At 36.6% G+C, this 22,652-nt stretch overlaps 1 protein-coding gene across 1 annotated transcript in view; it reads left to right on the top strand.

Annotated features, from left to right (window-relative positions):
• Positions 1-13,560, top strand: part of NOD2 (nucleotide binding oligomerization domain containing 2) — a 52,601-nt gene extending 39,041 nt beyond the window's left edge. The window contains exons 10-12 of the mRNA XM_044661417.1: positions 8,001-8,084; positions 11,689-11,772; positions 13,488-13,560. Of these exons, the coding sequence (XP_044517352.1) occupies positions 8,001-8,084; positions 11,689-11,772; positions 13,488-13,560 (241 nt within the window). The remainder of the gene's footprint in view (positions 1-8,000; positions 8,085-11,688; positions 11,773-13,487) is intronic.
• The last annotated feature ends 9,092 nt before the right edge of the window (positions 13,561-22,652 follow it).

The raw sequence follows: 22,652 nt of genomic DNA, 5'->3' as shown, positions 1-22,652 counted from the left end.
AGAAAACAGGTGTGTTCATCCACAATTTGACCCATTTTCCTAACATTTCAGGCTGGCAATAAAGCAGGACAGGTGACATAGGTTAAAAATCGAAGAAATCTGAGCTAGCATCTATTTTCCTCCCTTTTCCCCTGACCACATCACTGATGCTTATGCAGCAGCAGTTTTTCCTTTCTTGTTATATTTTTCTTGGGTTAATGCATGTTACAATGAGTTTATGCTGCCAATACCTCATGAGTATTTTGTATATATTTATATCCTCATTTGTACATTATATATGTACAGATCATCTTCCCTGAGAGAATGTAAGCTCCCTGAGGGCAGGGAGATTTCATTTTTTACTTTATGTCTCCAGCACCTATTATGTGGTTGTCAAATACTTATTGTCAAATACTTATTGATTGATTGACTGAGGTACATATTCTTTGGAAACTGGCTTGAAAAGACCTGATAGAGCTGCGTAGTGGGAGGGAAGCTGATGGAGAGTGAAAAATGGTCCATGAATAATCTTTATACATATAATCCTAGAATCACAGTGTCATGGAATTTCAGAATTGGAAGAAACCTCAGAGGGCTTCTAGTTCAACTTGGAAATGAACAAGACCCCAGTGGTCTTCAAACAATTATTCAAAGATCTCTAGGGTACAGTAATTCCCTATCTTCCAAGACATTAAATTAGGAGAGGTGGCATGTACTTATAAAAGTATATGCAAAATAAATACAAAGTATATATTTCTTTTTTTTTTTTAAACCCTTACCTTCCATCTTGGAATCAATACTGTGTATTGGCTCCAAGGCAGAAGAGCGGTAAGGGCTAGGCAATGGGGGTTAAGTGACTTGCCCAGGGTCACACAGCTGTGAAGTGTCCAAGGCCAGATTTGAACCTAAGACCTCCCCTCTCTAGGCCTGGCTCTCAATCCACTGAGCTACCCAGCTGCATCCTATGTTTCTTTTTGATAGGAGAGACTAGCAAGCCAGGAAGGTAAAGGAAAACCTAATGTGGAAAGTTTCTTTTGATCTGACCTTTGAAGAAATGAGATTCTAGAGATAGAGAGCAGGAAGGACTGCATTTTAAGCTATGGGACACAGTTTGAGAGATGAACTATTATGTGTGAGGAACAACAAAAGTCCAATTTGGAAGTACAGTGGTACCTTGATACACGAGCACCTTGAGTCACAAGCAATCTGAGATAGCAGTTATCATGATGGGGATTTTTTGCTTTAAGTCACGAACTGGTATTTGAATCAGGAGCTTCCACTGTGGGAGAAGCCCAAGGTGGATGAAGTAATCAGTATGAGCTAGATTAAGAAGATGTTGAGGTTATGGGGGAAAAATAAACAGTTTATTGAAAAGACACACCCAGAAAAAGTTGCAACAGGTCGTGTGCTGGAGCTGTGTAACAACACTTGTTTCAAACATTATTGAAACATTCTAAAAGGGAGGAAGAAACAAATTTCCAAAGGTTTTTGTTGAAATGGGCTCTAAGTGAAATCAAGGAAAGTGTGGCAAAATAGCCAAAATTCAATGAAGAAAATGATAAGTAAAGTAAAAAATAGCAATTAAGTTTAGCAATAAAGTTACATATCATAAGTAATGGGTAAGGTGAATTTTGCATTTAAATGTAGCGTTACATGTGTAGAGAGTAAATTATGTTAAGCGATAGCGCATGAAATGAAAACCTTTTCTGCCAGCATCTTCACCTGACCTTGAAGGTAAATAATATTTCATAAGCAAGTTTGTTTCTTTACATTCTTTCTTATTATCTGTAAATATATTTATTTATTATTTATATAAAAGTACATTTTCGTATTGAAAAGCATATAAAACAAAAAATTTGTGTGTTTTTTTGGGGGGCCAGAATAAATCAATTGCATTTCTATTCATTTAAATGGAGAAATTCGATTTGACACATGAACAAAGTGAGTTATGAGCTTTGCCATGGAGCAATTAAACTCGTGTGTCAAGGTACCATTGTATTATAGTGTGTGTCAATAAAGTTTAATTAGCATGGAAAGGTAGGTTGGAGCCAAGTTGTGAAGGGCCTTAAATGCCCAACAGAGGAGTTTCTACTTTAGCCTTGAGGTAATGGAGCCACTGTACATTATTTAGCAGGGGAGTGCCATACTCAAGTCTTTGTTTTGGAATATCAATGGCAGGATGGATTGGAGAGGGGAAAGACTTGTGGCAGGAAGACCAGTTAGAAGATCATTGCATTAGTTCAGGCAGGAGATACCATAAGGGCCTGAACCAGCATGGTGGCCATGTGAATGGAGGGAAGGGGATAGATATGAGAGTGTGAAGGGAGCTTCAATAAAACTTGACAACCAATGGAATATAGGGTTGAAGAATGATGCAGGCTATAAACCTGGGTGACTGGAATGTTGGCATCTTCAAGAAAAATAGGAAAGTGTTCAAAAGGAGTAGTTTTGGGAATAGGGAGGAAGACTAAGAATACTCTTTTAGAAATGTTGAGTTTGAGATGCATCTGTGACAAAAAATTTGAAACACTCCTCAGTAGGTTGTAGATGTGACACTGTTGCTCTGTAAATAAGGTTGGTTATTTGAGTGTCCACTATCAAGAGAGGATAACTGAACCTATTGAAGATGATAAAGTTACCAAAAGAGAGAAGATAGAGAGAGATAAGTGAAATGGATCCAGGAGGGAAATTTGGTATATTTACCCATAGTTAAAGGTTAGGATACGAAAGCTAATGTAGCAAAGGAGATTAAGAAGGAACAGTTAAACCGGAAGGGGGAGAAATTAGAGTTATGTGCTCTGAAAATCCATAGAGGAGAGAGTGTCTAAGAGGAGAAAGTTGTGAGTAATATATACTGCAAAGAAAGGTCAAGAAGGATGAAGACTAAAAGAAAAAACATCAGATTTTTACAGTGAAGAGATCATTAATAACTTTGGAGATAGTAGTTTCAATTGATTCATGAAGTCAGATGCCAGATATCAGGGAGCTCAGAAAAGAGTGGGAAGAGAAAAAAATAAAGGGATAGTTAGCCTCTTTCTAAGAGTTTTGCTATGAAAGGGAGAAATTATTTGATAGTTTGAAGTGATGATAGAGTTAAGAGACAGTTTTTTAAACATAGAGAACTTCACAAGCCTGTTTGTAAACAACACAAGAAGAGCCAGAAAGAGACTGGCAATAAGAGGGATGTGCAGGAATAATTTGGGGAGTATTTTGCTTTAAAAGACCAGAGGGGATAGTATCCCATTTAGCTTTTCTCTGAATCCTTTGAAATATTTTCCCAAAATCAAGGGTGATTGTCAGATTATGGCCACTTTCATCTCCTTCTCTGTAATAATTGCTGAGATGGAATGCTGACTTTCTCTCTGAGGTTTCTATCATTTTCACCTCAGCAGTTAGTTCCTGTGTATTGGTTAGAATCAGATCCAGAATCCAAATTTCTCTTGATCATTTTTTTAACCTTTTGAACAGTAAAATTATCATACAGATGTCAAATTATTAGCAGCTTTGATATTGGCAGAGAGAACACTCTAGCACATTTCTGGATAATTTGAAGTCTCCAATCACTATTAAAACATGCCTACATGCCCAGCTTGTGATGTTTCCTGAATATTTATTTCCTATTTCTTTCTAGGTGTTCTGTAGCATATTCCCTTAAATGCTATTCAGTTTTTATTGAAATCTTTTGTTTTTTACATTACCTTCATTTACAAAAAGATCTCTTCCCCTCCCCTAGCCAATGGACTATCCCTTAAAACAAAGAAACAAAAAAAAATTAAGATAAAGAAAGTTTAGCAAAATTAATGTATCAACTAAGACTGACAATATATGTCATATTTTGTACCCTATCTCTGTAAAATGGGAGGGAAGTATATTTTCTCCTTTTTTCTTTGGAGCCAAACTTGATTATAAAGGATACATTTCTTTGATGTTGCTGTAATTGTTTTCATTGCATTTATATCATTGAAGCCATTACCTAATATTATTTTCATGTTCCTGCCTATTTCACTTTTCATCAACTCAGGCAAGTCTTTCCATGAGTCTCTCTATTTTCCAAGTCCATTACTTCTTGTGTTATAGTAATATTCCACTCAGTTCATTTGTTGCAACTTGTTTGATCATTTCCTGCCATTCCAGTGATAATAATTCCTTTTCTTTCTGTCTCACATGGATTTTTACCCATAAGCTCTAGGTCTTGGATTTTCACATATTCCTTTTCAGTCAATTAAATTCATCAAACATTTAATATATACCTATTCTTTTAAATACTGGGATAAATACAGAGATAAAAACAAAATGGTCCCAATTCTTGAGAGGCTTACATTCTACTATTATACTGAAAAACAAGCACAAAATATATACAAAGTGGCTATAAAGTAGTCTTAGAGGGAGGGTGAGCACTAAAAACTAGGGAAAATCTAGAATGTAGTAGACAGCCTTTGAACTGAGCCTTCAAGGGAGCTAAGGATTCTAAGAGGTAATGGTGAGGAGGAAGAGTATTCCAAACTCGATGGATAACTTGAGCAAAAGCACAGGAGCAGAAGATGAGATGTGATGTTTGGAGAACTATACATTATTGTCTGTCTACATACATATATGACGATTTGATATCAAATAGTGCACAGATAATGAAATGTTGGCTCTTTTTGAGGGTCAGATTGTGAAAGACTTTAATGCCAAATAGGAGTCTGTATTTTGTCCCAGAGCCCCTAAAGGTTCTTGGGCAGGGGAGAGAGGTGTTTAGATCCAGGTTTTAGGAATATATCACTTTGGCAGCAATGCAGAGGATCATTGATTGGAGGAGGAAGAGTCTGGACGTAAGGAGACTAATGAAGAGGCTATGTCAGGAGTTGATATGAAAGGAGAAGAATATAGATAAGTTTTTTGCTTGTGAAAAATTAGGCAAGATATACAACAGTGATGTGGTCTAGAGAAGCACTATTTTATAATGAATATAGCTTGGACTTTGGAGCAAGAACCATCTAAGTTCTCCTCCTGCCTCAGATGCTTCAACATCCCTGAATTTGTTTCCTTCTCTGTAAAATGGGAATAATTACATTACCTACTTTACAGACTTATTATGGTCAAATGAGATAAAGTAAATATTTGGCAAACTTTAACGTGCCAGTTAATGTTAGCTATTCTTCTCCTCTCCATCACCATTGTTATTTTATAATGCTACTTGTTCTTGTTTATTTTTCCATTTTTCTTATTTTTATTGCTGTCTTTTCTTACATTACCTTCATTTCAAAATATTCCTCTCTTTTCCCTTACTCAGCAAACCATCCTTTGCAACACAGAATTTTTAAAAAGGGAGAAAAAAGAGCATTCCTCAGTAAAGGCAAATAATGTATTGTCCCTATTTGACAGTCTATGCAATATTCCACACAATCATCCAATCCCACACCTCTCTACCCACACCAGCAAAATAGGGAGTTACATTTTCTTAGCCTTAGGATCAAGCCTGGTCATTATAATTGCATATTATATCTGTTTGACTTTTGTTTGCCTTTTCTGTTCTTGTAGTCATTAAACATGTTTTCCTGGTTCTGCTTATTTACTTCTTCATCTTTATGTCTTCCTGTGCTTTTCATAAATCTTTTTGTTTTTTTAAGGCAATGGGGATTGAGTGACTTGCCCAGGGTCACACAGTTAGGAAGTACCTAAAGCCAGATTTTAATCGAGGACCTCCCATCTCTGGGCCTGGCTCTTAATCCACCAAGCCACCTACCTCCCCCAATTCTTTTTATTTACCATACTATTTTTTGTTTCTCAGGATTGTTCCATTACATTCATGTACTATGATTTGTTTAACCATTCTTAGTCAGTAGGTATCTTCATTGTTTTCTAGTGCTTTGTGTAGTACAAAAAATGCTGGATGGATATTTTGCTATATCTGGGATTTTACCTCCTATATCTTTGACCTCCTTGTGGTTCTCTCGTTAATTTGGAATAATAATACCTTTCCAGAGCCATGTTCCAGTCATGAGTTCTGTCCTAACACCTGCTAATGAGAACTCTGAGGCGAAATTGGCATCTCATATTCACTTACCATGTTAACTATATATTAGGTATCTGAGGTTATGGGTTTTACTACTGATTCCTCCTTGGATTTTGCCTACTGGGAACTTCTTGGACTCTTTCCTCTTATTCTTTCACCTACTTTGTCGATAGTCTTAATATCTAGCTTGCTGACACTTTCTTTTTCTTCCTTTTCATTCCTTAATATTAGACTTGAGAACATGAATCATGTAACCATGGAAAAATATTCTAAAAAAAAATTAAATTAAAATTAAACTAAAAAATAAAATTATATATATATGTATATATTTAAAAATATTAGACTTGGATTATTGGTTCAGGGAGATACATTCTTACTGTTACTATGGTGTAACTCTGTCCTGGACCTAGAGCCTATAATTCTTATTTTTAAATCTTAGTCCAGAAATGCAAATCTTGTTTTCAGATGGATCTTATCTTGTCAAAAAGGCCTTTTTCTTCTGAAGTCCTTGCCTTTGAGCTATTGAAGTGATAGATATATGATCCATACTCTAGTTTCTTGTCCAAAACTTTATGATTCTTAGGAATGCTTTCTAGTTTCTTTTGGATAGACAAACAAGTATTATTAAGCACTTATTGTATGTGAGGAAATGTATTAAACTCTAGGGATAGACAGACATGGCAATTTCATTCATGCCTATATATGAATCACCTAAAATGGGTGGTAGTCATCAGGTCTGATATAACCTCAGAGCTTCCTTGCCACATGTCCTGGGAAGGCATTAGACCTTGTTATTATTGTTATCTGGTTGAAGTAGAGCTGCCTTCAACAGAGTATCACCAGCCTCCATCCCCTACTCTCTTCTTTCTCTGACTCTTATTGGGTGAACTTTCACCTGATCATATGTATGGATCTTATACAAGTGCTACCTCTGAGACCTGTTACAACTCTAAGCCCCTGATCCCTTGATCCTAAGAAGAATCTGGGTCTTTCCTCTTTCCTCTTTGAGAACTGCCAATACTTAGTTCCAAATATTCAGGGAGCCTTCTTTTTTCCCCTTTTTTCCCTTTTCTCTTTAGATCCCATTAAACTACTCTCCATCTATCTGTCATAACTCTATTATTCCTTTTGTCTCTTTTTCTTTTCTATTTCACCTATAAGTAGCTAGGTAGTGCAGTGAATAAATTTAGAGGCCAGATTTGGAGACAGGGAGACCTGAGATCAAATCCAGCCACAGCCATTTGCTAATTGTGTCATTTGAATTGAGCAAGGTATTTGACTTTCCTCCTCAGTTTCCTTATCTATAAAATGATGATAATAATAGCACTTACCTCCCAGGGTTATTATGAAGATAAAATGTGATAATATTTGTAAAGTACTTTGCAAATATTAAATGACTATATAAATGATAACTGTTGTTTTCCCATTTAAGCCTTCTTCCTTTTTTCTCCTTTTAAAAATTATTTTTCCAGAATTGATTATCATTATCCCTTGTATTTAAATATACCGCCTTCTCTTGAAGAGGTCAGTGAATTATAGGACTTAAAAAAAGAGATAGTTGCAGACTTAGTATTTAGATCAAAGAGAAATTTCTAAGCTTGAATTTTCAAGGGTGGAAGTAGGCACTGAGATCCCACTAGGGACCATCACAAAAAGCATATAACCTGGCTTCACTGGCAGAGAAAATTATTTCTGCCTGAGTTTTGTAGATTATAAGCCATTTTGATTCTCCTACTGGAAAATAATACCACGGGGGCACTTCATTTTAAAAAAGAGATTTAGTCATAAAAATTGCATGCAAATCAAATTCCATTTAAAGTGAGGTGGGTTTAGTATTTCAAGGAACCCCCAGCCCAGTTCTTTGTGAGTACAAAGAAATCGTGTCAATATCATGTAATGAGAACAGCCACACTGAGATTTACTTGTTTTGTAGGATTGGAAAATTAGATGTAGGTTTTTTCTTAAAGTAGAGCCTTCCTATAGTGATGACAGCTTACCCAGATTTTATTTGTATTCTTGTTAGCCTTGAAGAGAACCATCTCCAAGATGAAGACATGTGTACCTTGGTGGATGGACTCAAGAAAAATTCAAGTTTGAAAGTCCTTAAGTAAGGAACCTGTTGACTTGTAAAAACAATATTGCAGTGTCTCAATATCTCTGCTGACTAACTGCCAGTAGGTAGTGGGGGTATGGGGGACGGTCATGGTCCTAAATCATAATTTGTGTCACATTCACTGTATCATTACAGGGTAGATAGAGGTTCCCATGTTACCCAGTCTAGGGAAAGAAATGGAATTTGTTGTAGCATAACTCCTTCTATCTCAGAGCAGCATGGGATATAAATAATGCAAGGCTGGGTTTTGTATCTGGCTCTGTCAAGAACTAGTTTTGGGGCTTTGGGGGAAACTTCCATTTTCTGGACCTGATATTTCTAATCTATAAAATAGGAGTGAGAGTGGGCTAGATGATCTCTAAGGTTTAACATAGCTCTGTGACTCAGGGTCATGTCTGGCTTGACAGGATACTTTGCTCTGTGAGCATCATGTTGTCTCTCTTACTGGCATGTATCTAGTTGGAATAGTGGAGAGGTGCTGAAGTTAGGAGGACCTGATTTTCAATTTTGTTTTGGACAGTTAACTAGCAATGTGACTCCAGGCAAATCATTAAGTCTCATGCAACCTCATTTTCTTCAACTATAAAATGGATATTATAATAGCTTCTTAGGGTTGTTGCAAAGCTCAAATAATGTTTTTATCTATCTATCTATCTATCTATCTATCTATCTATCTATCTATCTATCTATCTATCTATCTTTTATATACATGTAAATTGATTTGCAGACTGTTATATGTTATTTAAGTATTGGCTTAATTATTATCGTTATCATTAAGAAGTAGAACTTTGAGCAAAGAGTAGAAACTTGGGCACATTGTGTGTGTGTGTGTGTGTGTGTAATAGAACAACAATTTCATGAAGGAAATGTTTGAGATCTAAAGCTATTTTGCTCCAAAGGTTTTTTATAATATAAAGGTGGATACAGGGAGAGAAATGATTTCTCTACCCCAATAATCATTTTTTGTTTATTGTTTTAAAAAAAAAACCCTGCTCTCTGACTTGAAATAAATTGATTCCAATGCAGAAGAGTAGTAAGGCAATTGGGTTTAAGGACTTGCCCAGGGTCACATAGCTAGGAAGTGTCTGAGGTCAGATTTGAATCCAGGCCCTCTATCCAATGAACCACCTACCTGTCCCTACCCCAATAATTGTTGATAATACTAGCTAATATTTATCTATGTTTTAAGATTTGCAAGGTACTTTGCATATTTTATCTCATTTGATCTAAACAGCAATGCTGTGGAGTAGGTGCTATTATCATCTTCATTTTATAGATGAGGAAACTGACACTGAGAGAGGCTAAGTGACTTCTCCAGGATTACACAACTAGTAAGCATGTGAGGCACAATTTATACTCAGGTCTTTTTTTTTTTTTTTTAAACCCTTCCCTTCCCTCTTGGAGTCAATACTGTGTATTGGCTCCAAGGCAGAAGAGTGGTAAGGGTAGGCAATGGGGGTCAAGTGACTTGTCCAGGGTCACACATCTGGGAAGTGTCTGAGGCCAGATTTTAACCTGGGACCTCCTGTCTCTAGGCCTGACTCTCAATCCACTGAGCTACCCAGCTGCACCCTATACTCAGGTCTTCTTACCTCTGGTTCCAGTGGGGAAAGAAAAGGAAAAAAGCATTTTTGAAATGTCTTTTATGTGTTCGGCAGTATATTGAGGGCTTTACAAATATTATCTCACTGGATCCTCACAAGAACCCTATGAAGTAGGTGCTACCGTGATTTTCATTTTGCAGTTGAGGAAACTGAGGTGAATGGAGGTTAAGTGATTTGCCCTGGATCGCATAGCTAGGAAGCTTCTGAGGCCACATTTGAACTCAGGCCTTCCTGGCTCCAGGCCCAACCCTTTATCCACTATAGCACCTAGCTGCCACTAGACCTACAGAAGAACAAATGGGGCCAAAATACAAAATAAACCATCAAGCAGGTGGCAATTAAAGGATCGAGCTGTTTGCATTTGGCAATAGTAGGGAGGCAATGTTCCAAACCATGTCCTGAGCCAAAAGGCCTCATTTTGAAATAGTTTAAGAGATGCCTCACATGCTGCCTGGTGCTGGAGCAAAGTTGCATCTGCCCTGGCAAATATGTCCCCAGGAAAATGCTTGTCTTTAGTGACAAGCAGACAGCTGCTTCTGTTGAAAACCGTCTGCTTCCTGACAGACAAGCAGCTCTGCTTGTTTGCGTTGTTTTTGGGGGGCTGTGAAGATGCCAATTGTTTGAGGGAAACATATCTTCTTGTTACTCCAGTGGGAGACATTGGCAAAAACCAGGTTTTGGCAGAAGTGCCTGTGAAGTTAGAACTCAATGCTGATTTCACAACTACAGGCTGTGGGGAGGTGGGGTTAATAACAACTCGTTATTGCACAAATTTAGATATATCACAGCTCAAATCCTACTCCTCCAAACAGAAAAACACTATTTCCTAGAAGTCCATGATATAAACCCAACATTATTTGGCATTTACCAAGGTACTAGCTAGTCTTATGCTGCCATGTCACCATATAGTTAGCCTATAAATGTTTGTCCAAGATGATAGAGCTCTTCATCTGTCTTAAATTAAAGAATAAAGTTTCCTTTATTTAGGGCTAGCTATCACCAGATTATTATACTTTGGGCTTCGTGTGCTACCGATGATCAGGATTGGAGATAGCTCCTTATTAGCTTATTTTTGTAGCATCAACATCTAGCACAGTGCCTGTAAGAGTTTAATAAATGTGTATTGATTTTTTTTATTGGTTCCAAGGCGGAAGAGCAGTAAGGTTTACACAAGGTGGGTTAAGTGACTTGCCCAGGGTCACACAGCTAGAAAGTGCCTGAGGCCAGATTTGAACCTAGGACCTCCCATCTCTAGGCCTGGCTCTCAATCCATTGAGCTACCCAGCTGCCCCATGACCATGGACTGGTTTTTAAAGTGGTTGCTATACCTAGAGTGAGTGGGCGAAGAGAGGAAAGGTAGATCACTTCAGGAAAATAAGTATTTGAGACACCCAAGAAAACAATCCAGTCTTAGTCACTTAATCAACAAGTCAGTCAACAACAAGCATTTGTTAAGCACTTATTATGTGCCAGGCTACTTGATCTCTCAAAGCTGTAGTTTCCTTACCTATAAAATGGGAACAATTCTCGCCCTACGTATCCCATTGGGATGTTATAAGGAAAACAGAATGCTCTATAAAATGGGAGTTGTTAGCACAACTGGAATTCATTCTTGAACCTTCTCAGTGACTAATGGCTAGAACTTTCAGGCTAGTGGTAATGATAATTTGGAGTGGGCAGGCTTTGGGATGCCCCATGCAAAGTAGCTGATCCTTATCCCCAACCTTCCCTTTAATAGAAATGACTAAAAAGAAGGTTGTTTTCCAGAGCTTCAGATTTGTGGTTTAGTGGTGAGAGAATCAGATTTGGAGTCAAAAGACCTGGGGCTTGTGTCTTACCTCCCCTGAAACTGGCTAGATGTGTAGTCATGGACAAATCATGTAACCTTAACCTCCATGGACATCAATTTTCTCTTTTTGTAAAATGGGGGGAAATAACAGTATTTGTAGCATTATCTCACAAGTTATTGGGATCATTCTCATGTTTGTTCCCAGGCTTTCCAACAACAACATTACTCACCGAGGTGTTTCTGCCCTCCTTCAGGTTCTGGAAAGTAATGCTACTATTAGTTCAATCTGGTAAGTTGTCTCTCTTATGGGAAGTCTTTCTGTTTTGAGTAGCCCATATTCTTCTATTTTTCAAGTCCTGTTAGTCCTATCAACCAGTACTTGAAAGGGTTTTCCACTTGCCTAGCTTGATGCTAGGAACTTGGGGTGTGACAAGAGATTCTATATAAAAGAGATGAAATTATAGCTCCCACCTTTAGGGAGCCAACCTAGATTTACTTTTCAAAATGGCCAAAGCTTTATGACAAAGGATATGATTTATACATATTATATGTATATATATAATGATTACAAAGGATATGATTTATGATATATAGCAACTCTGACACTATTTTCAAAACAAAAAATCATGATGTATGGTCTAAAGAAGGTGAAATCTTTTGTAAAGCTTTATTAAGTTTTTCTATTTATTTGTCAGACTCAGTTATCACAATTTTGGGGATATATAGTTGTCAGATATTGTTAGGGATGTCAGAGGGAGGTTCTACATTTGTGTACTAGGTCATATTTGGGGTAGATGATCTCTGAAGTTCTTTCTAGCTATATGATTCTATGATTTTTGTGGTAGGCAAGTTTTTGAAAGCCATATTATAATGTTATGCCATATTTATAAAGCCAACATTGAGTATTAATATCAAAGGCATATTTGCCAAAACTGTGCTCTTAGCAATATTTCCAATAGGTTACTCATTCACATTATAGTGAAAATGTTTTCCTCAATCCAGCCATAAGTTCTTAGTTAACGATATTTCTTTTTCGGGTCTATTTTCTATGCCTTTAGTTAGTTTTAATATGTTTTCTGGCCCTTTCCCCCCAACTCTCTTGTATCACACTTAAATTACAAAGGCTAGAGTTAGTCTCAGTACTTCACTTTAAAAAAGGCTTCCTCAGTGCTGATTAAATCAGGGGAATTATTACCCAAGGTATGTCAACAAAGATCAAGCAATTCTATTACCAGATGGTTATCAAGTTAGAATGGGGGTTTTTAATTTCTTGATTTATATCCTATCAGTTCTTTGGCTTATATATCTCACTGCCTTTCCCCCAGATCTCCTGTGTCAGATTAAGTACAGCAAAGAGGGGAAGTTGGTATTGGTTAGAGGGGAAAGAGTAATGAAGGATCATAGGAAACTTTTCAGGATGATGGTTCTATGGAAAACATTTATGTACAGATCCTCTCTCTGCCCTCATAAAGAAGATAAGAGACTTGAAACCAGTCTTCTGGAAAGAACACACTATATTTGGTGTCAAAAGACCTGGGTTCAAATTCTCATTTCTTTTTCTTTATCATCTGAAGGACCTTAACTGAACCACATCTTTGTGGACCTTAGTTTTCTCATCTCTAAATACAAAAGGAATCAGACTAGATGATCTCAAAGGGCTCTTGTAGCTCTAATTTCTATAATTTTTGTATGACTAAATGATTTCTAGTGTTCCTTACTAATAAACAACTCATTTATTTAGTGATTTTTAGGTATTTAAAAGCATATCACATGAGGTATGTTTGCTCCTCAGAACAACTATGAAATGGGCGATATTATTTATTATCTCCATTTCAGAGAAAGAAATTGAGGCTCAGAGAAATTAAGCCATTTTTCCAGGACCTTATAAAGTATCTGAGGATGTAATTGAACCCTAGTTTTCTAAAAGTAATAATATGGATTATGAAATATTGCAGCAGTGTTTTTCACTTAACTGAAACTTATCTTATTCTTTCATGGATTTAGGCTCAGAGGAAATAACTTCACTCCAGAGGAAATTGAGCAGCTCAGCCTTATGGACTCCAGATTTTTGCTTTGATCACCAAGAGTCAATTTGTTTCAGGAGTTTCGACTTTGTATTCTAGAAAATTTGGTTTGATATAGAAACATAACACTCAGACTGAATTCATTTCTCCCCAGTACCTGTTAATCTTTGGATGTTGTCAGACACCTGAACACTTTCAGATTGGAGCCGTATTTGACACTGGAGGATCTTTCTCCAGAGTTTATTTCCATGAAGCCCTTCCCAATTCCACCCCTGTAACAAAGTGACTATTAGCTGAAATGTGAGTGACATAATCCAGTGAATCCCTCTAGATAGTGATGACATCTCTTCAGTAGATGGATGGTACATGGTCTTACCTTTCTGAGGCAGAGGGGAGTAAGTTTTGTTAACTTTGAGTGTCTGCTATTGTACAAAGTAGTGTTTTACCCATGAAGATACTGTTTATTCATAGTTAAGGGGGGGGGGTGTTGGGAGATGGTGATGAAGCTGAAGAAAGGAAAAATTCAGGAAGAATAAATGTCCCCTTTTCCCTGGTATCTCTTTCTCTTGGGCCTCAAGTACCATCTTGGATTGTTGCCCTGAATCCATGTTCCTATCACAAATCCTATATCTGTTTGCCCTACCAATCAACCAATCAACCAACAAGCAAGGATTAAATGGGCGCTATGTACCAGGTACTGTCCTAGGTCCTGAAGACAAATACAAATGTGAGTTAGACCTTCCACCCAAGGAACTTACATTCTACATACACAACACATACAACCTGGTCTTGGTGCTTCTTCATGTGTTGAATGGGTCAGGATATTTCTTCTCTTTAATTTAATTCAGTTCTTTAATTATATATATATATATATACACACACACACACACACATACACATACATATAAGTACACACACCCACTAGGTCAAGGGCTAGGATCTACCTCTCCTTTTGGTGTTTATAATACTTTTGGTAAGAGCAGCTTGACAATGAATGCTAATTTCCTACCTGGTTCCAAAATTGTAAGAAAACTAGGAATTTTGAGGTCATCCTTCAATAAAATGGCTACAAGTTTAGATGTAAGGGACAAACTATGTGAACTGAACTACATGTGAACATTTCTTTTAAATCATGTAAAATATCCATAAATAGATGGAGTCTTGGAAACTAAGCCTCATCACATTGCAGCATTTTAAAGTCACTTAGGGACTGAATTTTGAGAGGTGTCAGATGGTCTTCTAATTTGATGCCTTTGGATTTTTTTTATGTTAAACAAGCTCTGCTGAGATATCTTTTGGATAGGAATTTTGAAGCAGACCTCTGGCAGTTCATTTGCTAACAGTGGCATATTTATATTTGCAAAGTTGCATAAGAGAAACTTGCTGGAAGGATCTGTGACTTCAGCATGGGGAGTTTCTGGGGTGAGAACTCTAACCAAGTATTCATCCTGTGGAATTGTTTGAAATAGAGAGGTAAAATGACTTATTCTAGCTTCTAGAGCTAGGAAATGGGATCTGAACCTAGGACATCCTGACTTCAAACCCAGTACCCAATCACTATGGAAGGTTGACTGCATGGAGAGCATACTGTCAGCCAACAAACACAGTATTCAGTGTCTGCTGAGGTGTAGGCACCATGCAAGGCATTGGGGATACAAAGACAAAAATGAATGGGCCCTACTCAAGAACATTATATTCTATCGAGTGCAAAAAAGGTCCTGGCTATTAAAAAAAACCCTACTACCATAACTCTATGTTTTTCTGGAACTACAAAGCCTAGAGAAAGCAATGATTGCAGGAGAGGCTAGATTGTTAATATTTATAAAGCACTTTGTATTTTCTCAAAGTTGGTATTTTTATAGAAAATGTTACTATAAACTTATTTTGTAAATATTAAGCTGTAAGTATACATAACATTAAACTATTTTGTCACTAAAGCTGCCTTTGTCATAAATAAGACTTTCTGAATACACATGAAACTTGTTTCATATTAAAGAATAAATATTCCTCATTGTATAAAAAAAGGCTTTAAAAATCAGACAATTTTTACTTAAGAAGGGATGTTTTGGAGTAGCCTGGCAAGCAAAACACATTTGGTTTTCGGCTAAGAAAAAATGAATGTAGCCAAATTCCCAATGATCCCTGTTAGAAGAACTTTACTGTAAATTGGCTGAAAGTAAAATTGATAGGCAAATTAGAGCCTTTTCATCTCAGTAAATTAAAGAGAAGTAGCTGAAGATACTTTTGACAGAAACAAAATGTAGAAAGTTTTAGAATATTTCTCTTTTATAGGCACTTAATCACAAAGTAACCTTTTGCTGCTGTCCTCACAAAAAGAATTTCAGCATTGAAAGAGCCAAAGCTTATTTGTTACCAGCTGGAAATGAAATATTGGGGGCTTTGTTGCCTTTGCCTAGAGAAGATGTCTCAAGGACTAGAAATGTTTTGTAAGGATTGAATATACTTGTTTCTCCTGGATTGTGAGAGCTGCGTTTACCTTGGAGGATGGGGGTGTGGGGTGAGAGAGATACTTTATAATCTTTTTTTTAATTAAAAATTTTCAGTTCTGAATTCTTTCCTTCTCTTTCCCTACCCAGACCTACTGAGAAAGAAAAAAAATAAAGAAAACCTAGCCAACAAAACTAAATTACAAATATGTATTGTCATGAAAAGTAAATTATCTTAATAGCTATGTCCCACCTGCTCCCACCTCCCCCTAAAAAGAGAAGAAAATTTTCTTTAATCTGCATTTTATTTTTATTTAAGTTTTTGTTTTGAGTATTTTCCCATAGTTACATATTTCATGTTCTTTCCCTCTCCCTCATGCCCCCCTAAGTCGACACGTAATTCCACTGGGTTTTACACGTATCATTGATTAAGACCTAATTCCATATTATCGATAGTTGGACTAGAGTTATTCTTTAGTGTCTACATCCCCAATAATATCCCCATCGGCCCATGTGTTCAAACAGTTGTTTTTCTTCTGTGTTTCTCTTCCCATGGTTCTTCCTCTGAATGTGACTAGTTTTCTTTCTCATAAGTCCCTCAGTCTTGCTCTGGATCCTTGCATTGCTGCTAGTAGAGAAGTCTGTTATGTTCGATTGTACCACAGTGTATCAGTCTCTGTACAATGTTCTCCTGGTTCTGCTCCTTTTACTCTGCATCAATTCCTGGAGGTTGTTCCAGTACACATGGAATTCTCCTAGTTCTTTATTCCTTTGAGCACAATAGTATTCCATCACCAACAGATATCACAATTTGTTCAGCCATTTCCCAATCGAAGGACATTCTCTCATTTTCCAATTTTTTGCCACCACAAAGAACACGGCTATAAATATTTTTGTACATGTCTTTTTCCTTATTATCTCTTTGGGGTATAAACCAAGCAGTGCGATGGCTGGATCAAAAGGCAGATAGTCTTTTAAAGCCCTTTGAGCATAGTTCCAAATTGCCATCCAGAGTGGTTGGATCAATTCACAACTCCACCAACAATGCATTAATGTCCCAATTTTGCCACATCCCCTCCAACATTCATTACTCTCCCCTGCTGTCATTTTAGCCAATCTGCTGGGTGTGAGGTGATACCTCAGAGTTGTTTTGATTTGCATTTCTCTAATTATGAGAGATTTAGAACACTTTCTCATGTACTTATAGATAGTTTTGATTTCTTTATCTGAAAATTGCCTATTCATGCCCCTTGCCCATTTATCATTTGGGGGATGGTTTGATTTTTTGTACAATTGATTTAGATCCTTATGTATTTGAGTAATTAGACCTCTGTCTGAGTTTTTTGTTATGAAGATTTTTTCCCAATTTGTTGCTTCTCTTTTAATTTTGGTTGCATTGGTTTTGTTTATACAAACCCTTTTTAGTTTAATGTAGTAAAAATTATTTATTTTACATTTTGTGATTTTTTTCTAACTCTTTCTTGGTTTTAAAATCTTTCCTTTCCCATAGATCTGACAAGTATACTATTCTGTGCTCACCTAATTTATTTATACTTTCCTTCTTTATATTCAAGTCATTCACCCATTCTGAGTTTATTTTGGTATAGGGTGTGAGATGTTGATCCAGGCCCAATCGCTCCCATATTGTTTTCCAATTTTCCCAGCAGGTTTTGTCAAATAAGATTCAGACTTTATCAGTTCTTTTTCTCTGGAAGCAGATGGCAATTTTCATCATGAATCCTTTGAGAAAATTGTGGATCATTGTATTGCTGAGAATTGCTAAGTTATTCACAGTTATTCATTGTAGAGTATTTTTATCACTATGTATGATATTCTCCTAGTTCTGCTTGTTTCACCTTGCTTCAGTTCATTTAAGTCTTTCCAGGTTTTTCTGAGCTCCTACTGCCTGTCATTTCTTAGCGCACAACAGTATTCCTTTGCAATCATATACTATAACTTACTCAGCCATTCTACAATTGATGGATATCCCCTCATTTTCCAATTCTTTGCCCCCACAAAAGAACTGATTTAAATATTTTATACATATAAGTCCTTCTCTGTCTCTCTTTCTCTGTCTCTGTCTCTGTCTCTGTCTCTCTCTCTCTCTCTCTCTCTCTCTCTCTCTCTCTCTCTTATTCCTTTCCCCTCCTACTATCTTATAAGGTAAGATAGATTTCTAAACCTAATTTATTGTATACATTCTTCCCTGTTGAGCCAATTCTGATGAGAGTAAGGTTTATATACTCTCCTCTCAACCTCCCCCTTCTTCCCCTCCACTGTAAAAGCTTTCATGCTTCTTTTATTTGAGGTAATTTACCCCATTCTATTTTTCCTTTCCCCATCTTCTCAATTTATTCATCTTTCTCATGCCTAAATTTAATTTAATTTTTTTAAATAGCATTCCATCTTACTCAACTCACACCTTTGCCCTCTGTCTATGTGTGCTCCTTCTAATTGCTCTAATAATGATAAAGTTCTCCGGAGTTACAAGAATCATCTCTCCATGTTGGAATGTATACAGTTTAACCTTATTGAATGTCTTGATTTTGTTTTCCTATTTGCCTTTTTATGCTTCCCTTGAGTATTGTTATTTGAGAGTCAAATTTTCCATTCAATTCTGGTCTTTTAATCAGGAATGCTTGAGAATCTTCTGTTTTGTTGAATATATTTTTTCCCTTGAAGGATTATACTGTGTTGCTAGGTAAGTGATTCTTGGTTGAAGTCCTAGCTCTTTTACCCTCCAGAATATCATGTTCTGGCCCTTCGATCCTTTAATGTAGAAAATGTTAAATCTTGTGTTATTCTGACTATGGCTCCACAATATGTAAATTGCTTCTTTTTTGGCTGCTTGCAATATTTTCTTCTTGTCCTGTGTTATTTATTATTAAAAATGATGAAGGCTGAGATTAAAAGGGAAAATAGTATTTTAATAAAAGCCATGCTGGTAGAGATAAATTGACCATGCACCTGTAAGAAACCTATTCTAACATCGCCTCAGCCATTTTACCTTTCATATCTTTGAGTGCTCAGGTAACTAAAGAGACAGCCCCTCCTGACTCCAGGAGTCTTATCCCCCTCTCTTCCTGTCTGCCATGAGGAATCATAGGAAATGTAGTTTTCCAAAGTCCCCTAAAATGTCCACAGGAAGTTTGTCATATAATCTACATACCTTAATGCTCAAATGACTCCCAATTACCTCTAAATAGAACCCCAAGTGATTTTAACTAACACACCTGAGAGTTCTGGAATTTGTCTATAACATTCCCGGTAGTTATCCTTTTGAGAACTCTTTCAGGAGGTGATTGGTAGAATCTTTCAGTTTCTAGTTTGCCTTTTGGTTTTAGAATATCAGGGCAGTTTTCCTTGATGATTTCTTGAAAGATACTGTCTAAACTCTTTTTTTTTTATCATTACTTGCAGGTAATCTAATAATTCATAGGTTATCTCTCCAGGATTTATCTACCAGGTCAGTTATTTTTCCAATAAGATATTTCACATTTTCTTCTATTTTTTCATTCTTTGGGCTTTGTTTGATTGGTTCTTAAGGTCTCATGGAGGCATTGGCTTCCACTTGCCCAAATATAATTCTTAAGACAATATTTTCTTCAGTGAGCATTTGTACATCCTTTCTCCTTTGGCCAATTCTACTTTGTAAAGAGTCCTTTTCCTCAGTGAATTTTTGTACCTCTTTTTTCATATGGCCAATTCTGCTTTTTAAGAAGTTCTCATCTGTGTATTTTTGTATATCTTTTTCCATTTGGCTCATTCTCCTTTTTTTTAACCCTTACCTTCTGGCTTAGAATCAATACTAAGTTTTGGTTCCAAGGCAGAAGAGTGGTAAGGGCTAAGGAACTGGGGTTAAGTGACTTGTCCAGGGTCACACAGCTAGGAAAATCTGAGGCTAGATTTGAACCCAGGACCTCCCATCTCCAGGCCTGGCTCTCTATCTAATGAGCCACCTATCTGCCTCTGCCAATTCTGCTTTTTAAGGAATTTTCCTTAATTTATGCCTCCTAACAATTGGCCTGTTCTGTTTTTTTTTTGAGATATTAATTTCTTCAGTATTTTTTGTGCCTTCTTCACCATGCTGTTGACTCTCTTTTTATGACTTTCTTGTATTACTCTCATTTCTTTCCCCAATTTTTCTTCTACCTCTCCTATTTGATTTCCTTTTTAAGCTCCTCTATTAATTCTTTTTGGTCTTAAAAGCAATTTACATTTTTCTTGGAGGTTTTGGATGTAGTAGTATTGACTTTGTTTTCTTCTCGGTTTGTGTCTTGGTCTTCACATGCCACCAAAATAATTTCCCATGTTGAGGTTTTTTTGTTGTTGTTGCTTGCTCATTTTTGAACCTTCTTCTTTTCTTTTAAATTAGAAAACTGATAAAGTTAGGGTCTATAACTGACATGAAGGGAGAACTGTTTCAAGCTATGGTGCTCCAGAATTTATTCTGAGGTGTTATAGTTTTGGGATACTCAGATGGTTTCATATACTTTGTCTCCCATCTTGGCTCTGTTTCCTTTTTTTCTTCTCAATTTAGCTGGATTGGGCTTGTTTATGCAAAACTTTTAAAATTTTATGTAATCAAAATGTTTTGTCACTTCTGCCTCTTGGTTGGTAATGAACATAACCACAGCATCCTTTCAATAGTCTGATAGGTAATTTCTCAAATGAATCACTAATTTGCTTATGCTGTCACCTTTTAGTCTAATATGTACCCATTTCCTGCTTATCTTGATATGGTATGAGAGGATAGTCTATGCTTCGTTTCTGTCTGATTACTTTCTAGTTTTTCTAACAGTTTTTGTCAAATAGTGAGTTCTTTCCCCAGTGCTGGGATCTTTTGGGTGAGTCAAACAGTACTATACTATGCTCATTTGTTTCTGTATATTGTGTGCCTACTCTGTTCTAATGATCAACTTTTCTTGGACATCTCTGGTCTCAGTATCTGTAGACCTCTCTTTCTCCCTAAGCTTTACTAGGTTGGAAAAATTACTCACTGTGATATTTTTAATGACTTTCTGGATCAGAATTTAGTCTGGTCATTTTCTAGGTTGTTATGGAGGAGCTTTACTGGTTGAACTAGCAAAATACTTCCTCTTACTTTTCCATCTTGACTCCACCCTGGTTTGTAATCTTTTAATGACAGTCTTTTGTTTTTGTTCTGTGACCTTGTTCTCTCTAACAAAGAATCCATATTAGATCATAAACTATAAATTGATTTTACCTGATTTGGGGGGAATTTTCACAGCAATCATCAGTTTCCCACAGGTGAGAGTAGTCCTCCAAGGTAGCTTGATTTGTAATCATTTAGCAAAGGAAGTTCATAGCTGAGAAATTTCAAAACCCAGCAAGGATCCACAAATATAACTTAAGGCCTATGTACAAGATTGGTCAGATTAATCTCTCTGTGGTTACTTCTTTTGAAGTCCTCCAAAAGGGAATGTGGCAAAATTGGGACATTAATGCATTACTGGTGGAGTTGTGAATTGATCCAACCATTCTGGAGGGCAATTTGGAATTATGACCAAAGGGCTATAAAAGAATGGATACCTTTTGATCCAGTAATATCACTACTAGATCTGTAGAGATTTAAAAAATGCAAAAGGGGGTGCAGCTGGGTAGCTCAGTGGATTGAGAGCCAGGCCTAGAGATGGGAGGTCCTAGATTCAAATCTGACCTCAGACACTTCCCAGCTATATGACCCTGGGCAAGTCCCTTGACCCCCATGGTCTAGCCCTTACCACTCTTCTGCCTTGGAGCCAATACACAGTATTGAATCCAAGATGGAAGGTAAGGGTTTTCATTTAAAAATTTAAAAAAAAAACTAAAAATGCAAATGGACATGTTTGTACAAAAATATTTATAACTGCACTTTTTGTGGTGGCAAAAAATTGGACACTAAAGGGATGTCTCTCAATTGGGGAGCGACTGAATAAATTGTGGCATATGATGGTGATGGGATACTATTGTGCTATAAGGAATAATGAACAGGATGATTTCAGAAAGAACTAGTAAGACCTACATGAACTGGTGCAGAGTGAAATGAGCAGAACCAGGAGAATATTTTACACAGTAACTGAAATATTGTGGAATGATCAAGTGTGATAAACTTTGCTACTAACAGCAATATAATAATCAAGGACAATTCTGAGGGACTTATGAAAAGAAATACTGTCTAGAGAAAGAACTGATGGAGTAGAAATGCAGATGAAAACATATGATTTATCATTTGTTTATTTGGGTATATGATTTGAGGTTTTGGTTTTATAAAATTATTCACATACAAAAATGAACAATAAAAAATGTTTTTGGATGATAATACATGTATAACCAGAAAAAAATGTCCTCCAATGAGAGGGTAGAGCCAGAGGATTACCCTTATAGTAAGTGGTCATTTGGATAGCCTAGTCAATCAGTCAATCATTATTTATTAAGCACTTACTAAAAGGTAGTAGGTGGTACAGTGGATAGAATTGTGTCAGGCCTGGAGTCTGGAAAACTCATTTTCTTCAGTTCAAATCTGGTCTCAGACACTTGCTATGTGATCTTGGGAAAGTCACACAATCCCATTTGCTCTAATTGAAAAAAAAAAGAGTTTATTATATGCTCAGCACTGTGCTAAAGCACTGGAAATACAAAAGGAAAAAAATAAACAATTCCTTCCTTCAAGGAGCTTACAATCTAATGAGAGAAGA

The sequence above is a fragment of the Gracilinanus agilis genome, chromosome 2, assembly GCF_016433145.1.
Source record: "Gracilinanus agilis isolate LMUSP501 chromosome 2, AgileGrace, whole genome shotgun sequence".
NCBI lineage: Eukaryota > Metazoa > Chordata > Mammalia > Didelphimorphia > Didelphidae > Gracilinanus > Gracilinanus agilis.
Note: the sequence above shows the minus strand (reverse complement) of the source record. Positions and strands in the feature narration are given on the sequence as shown.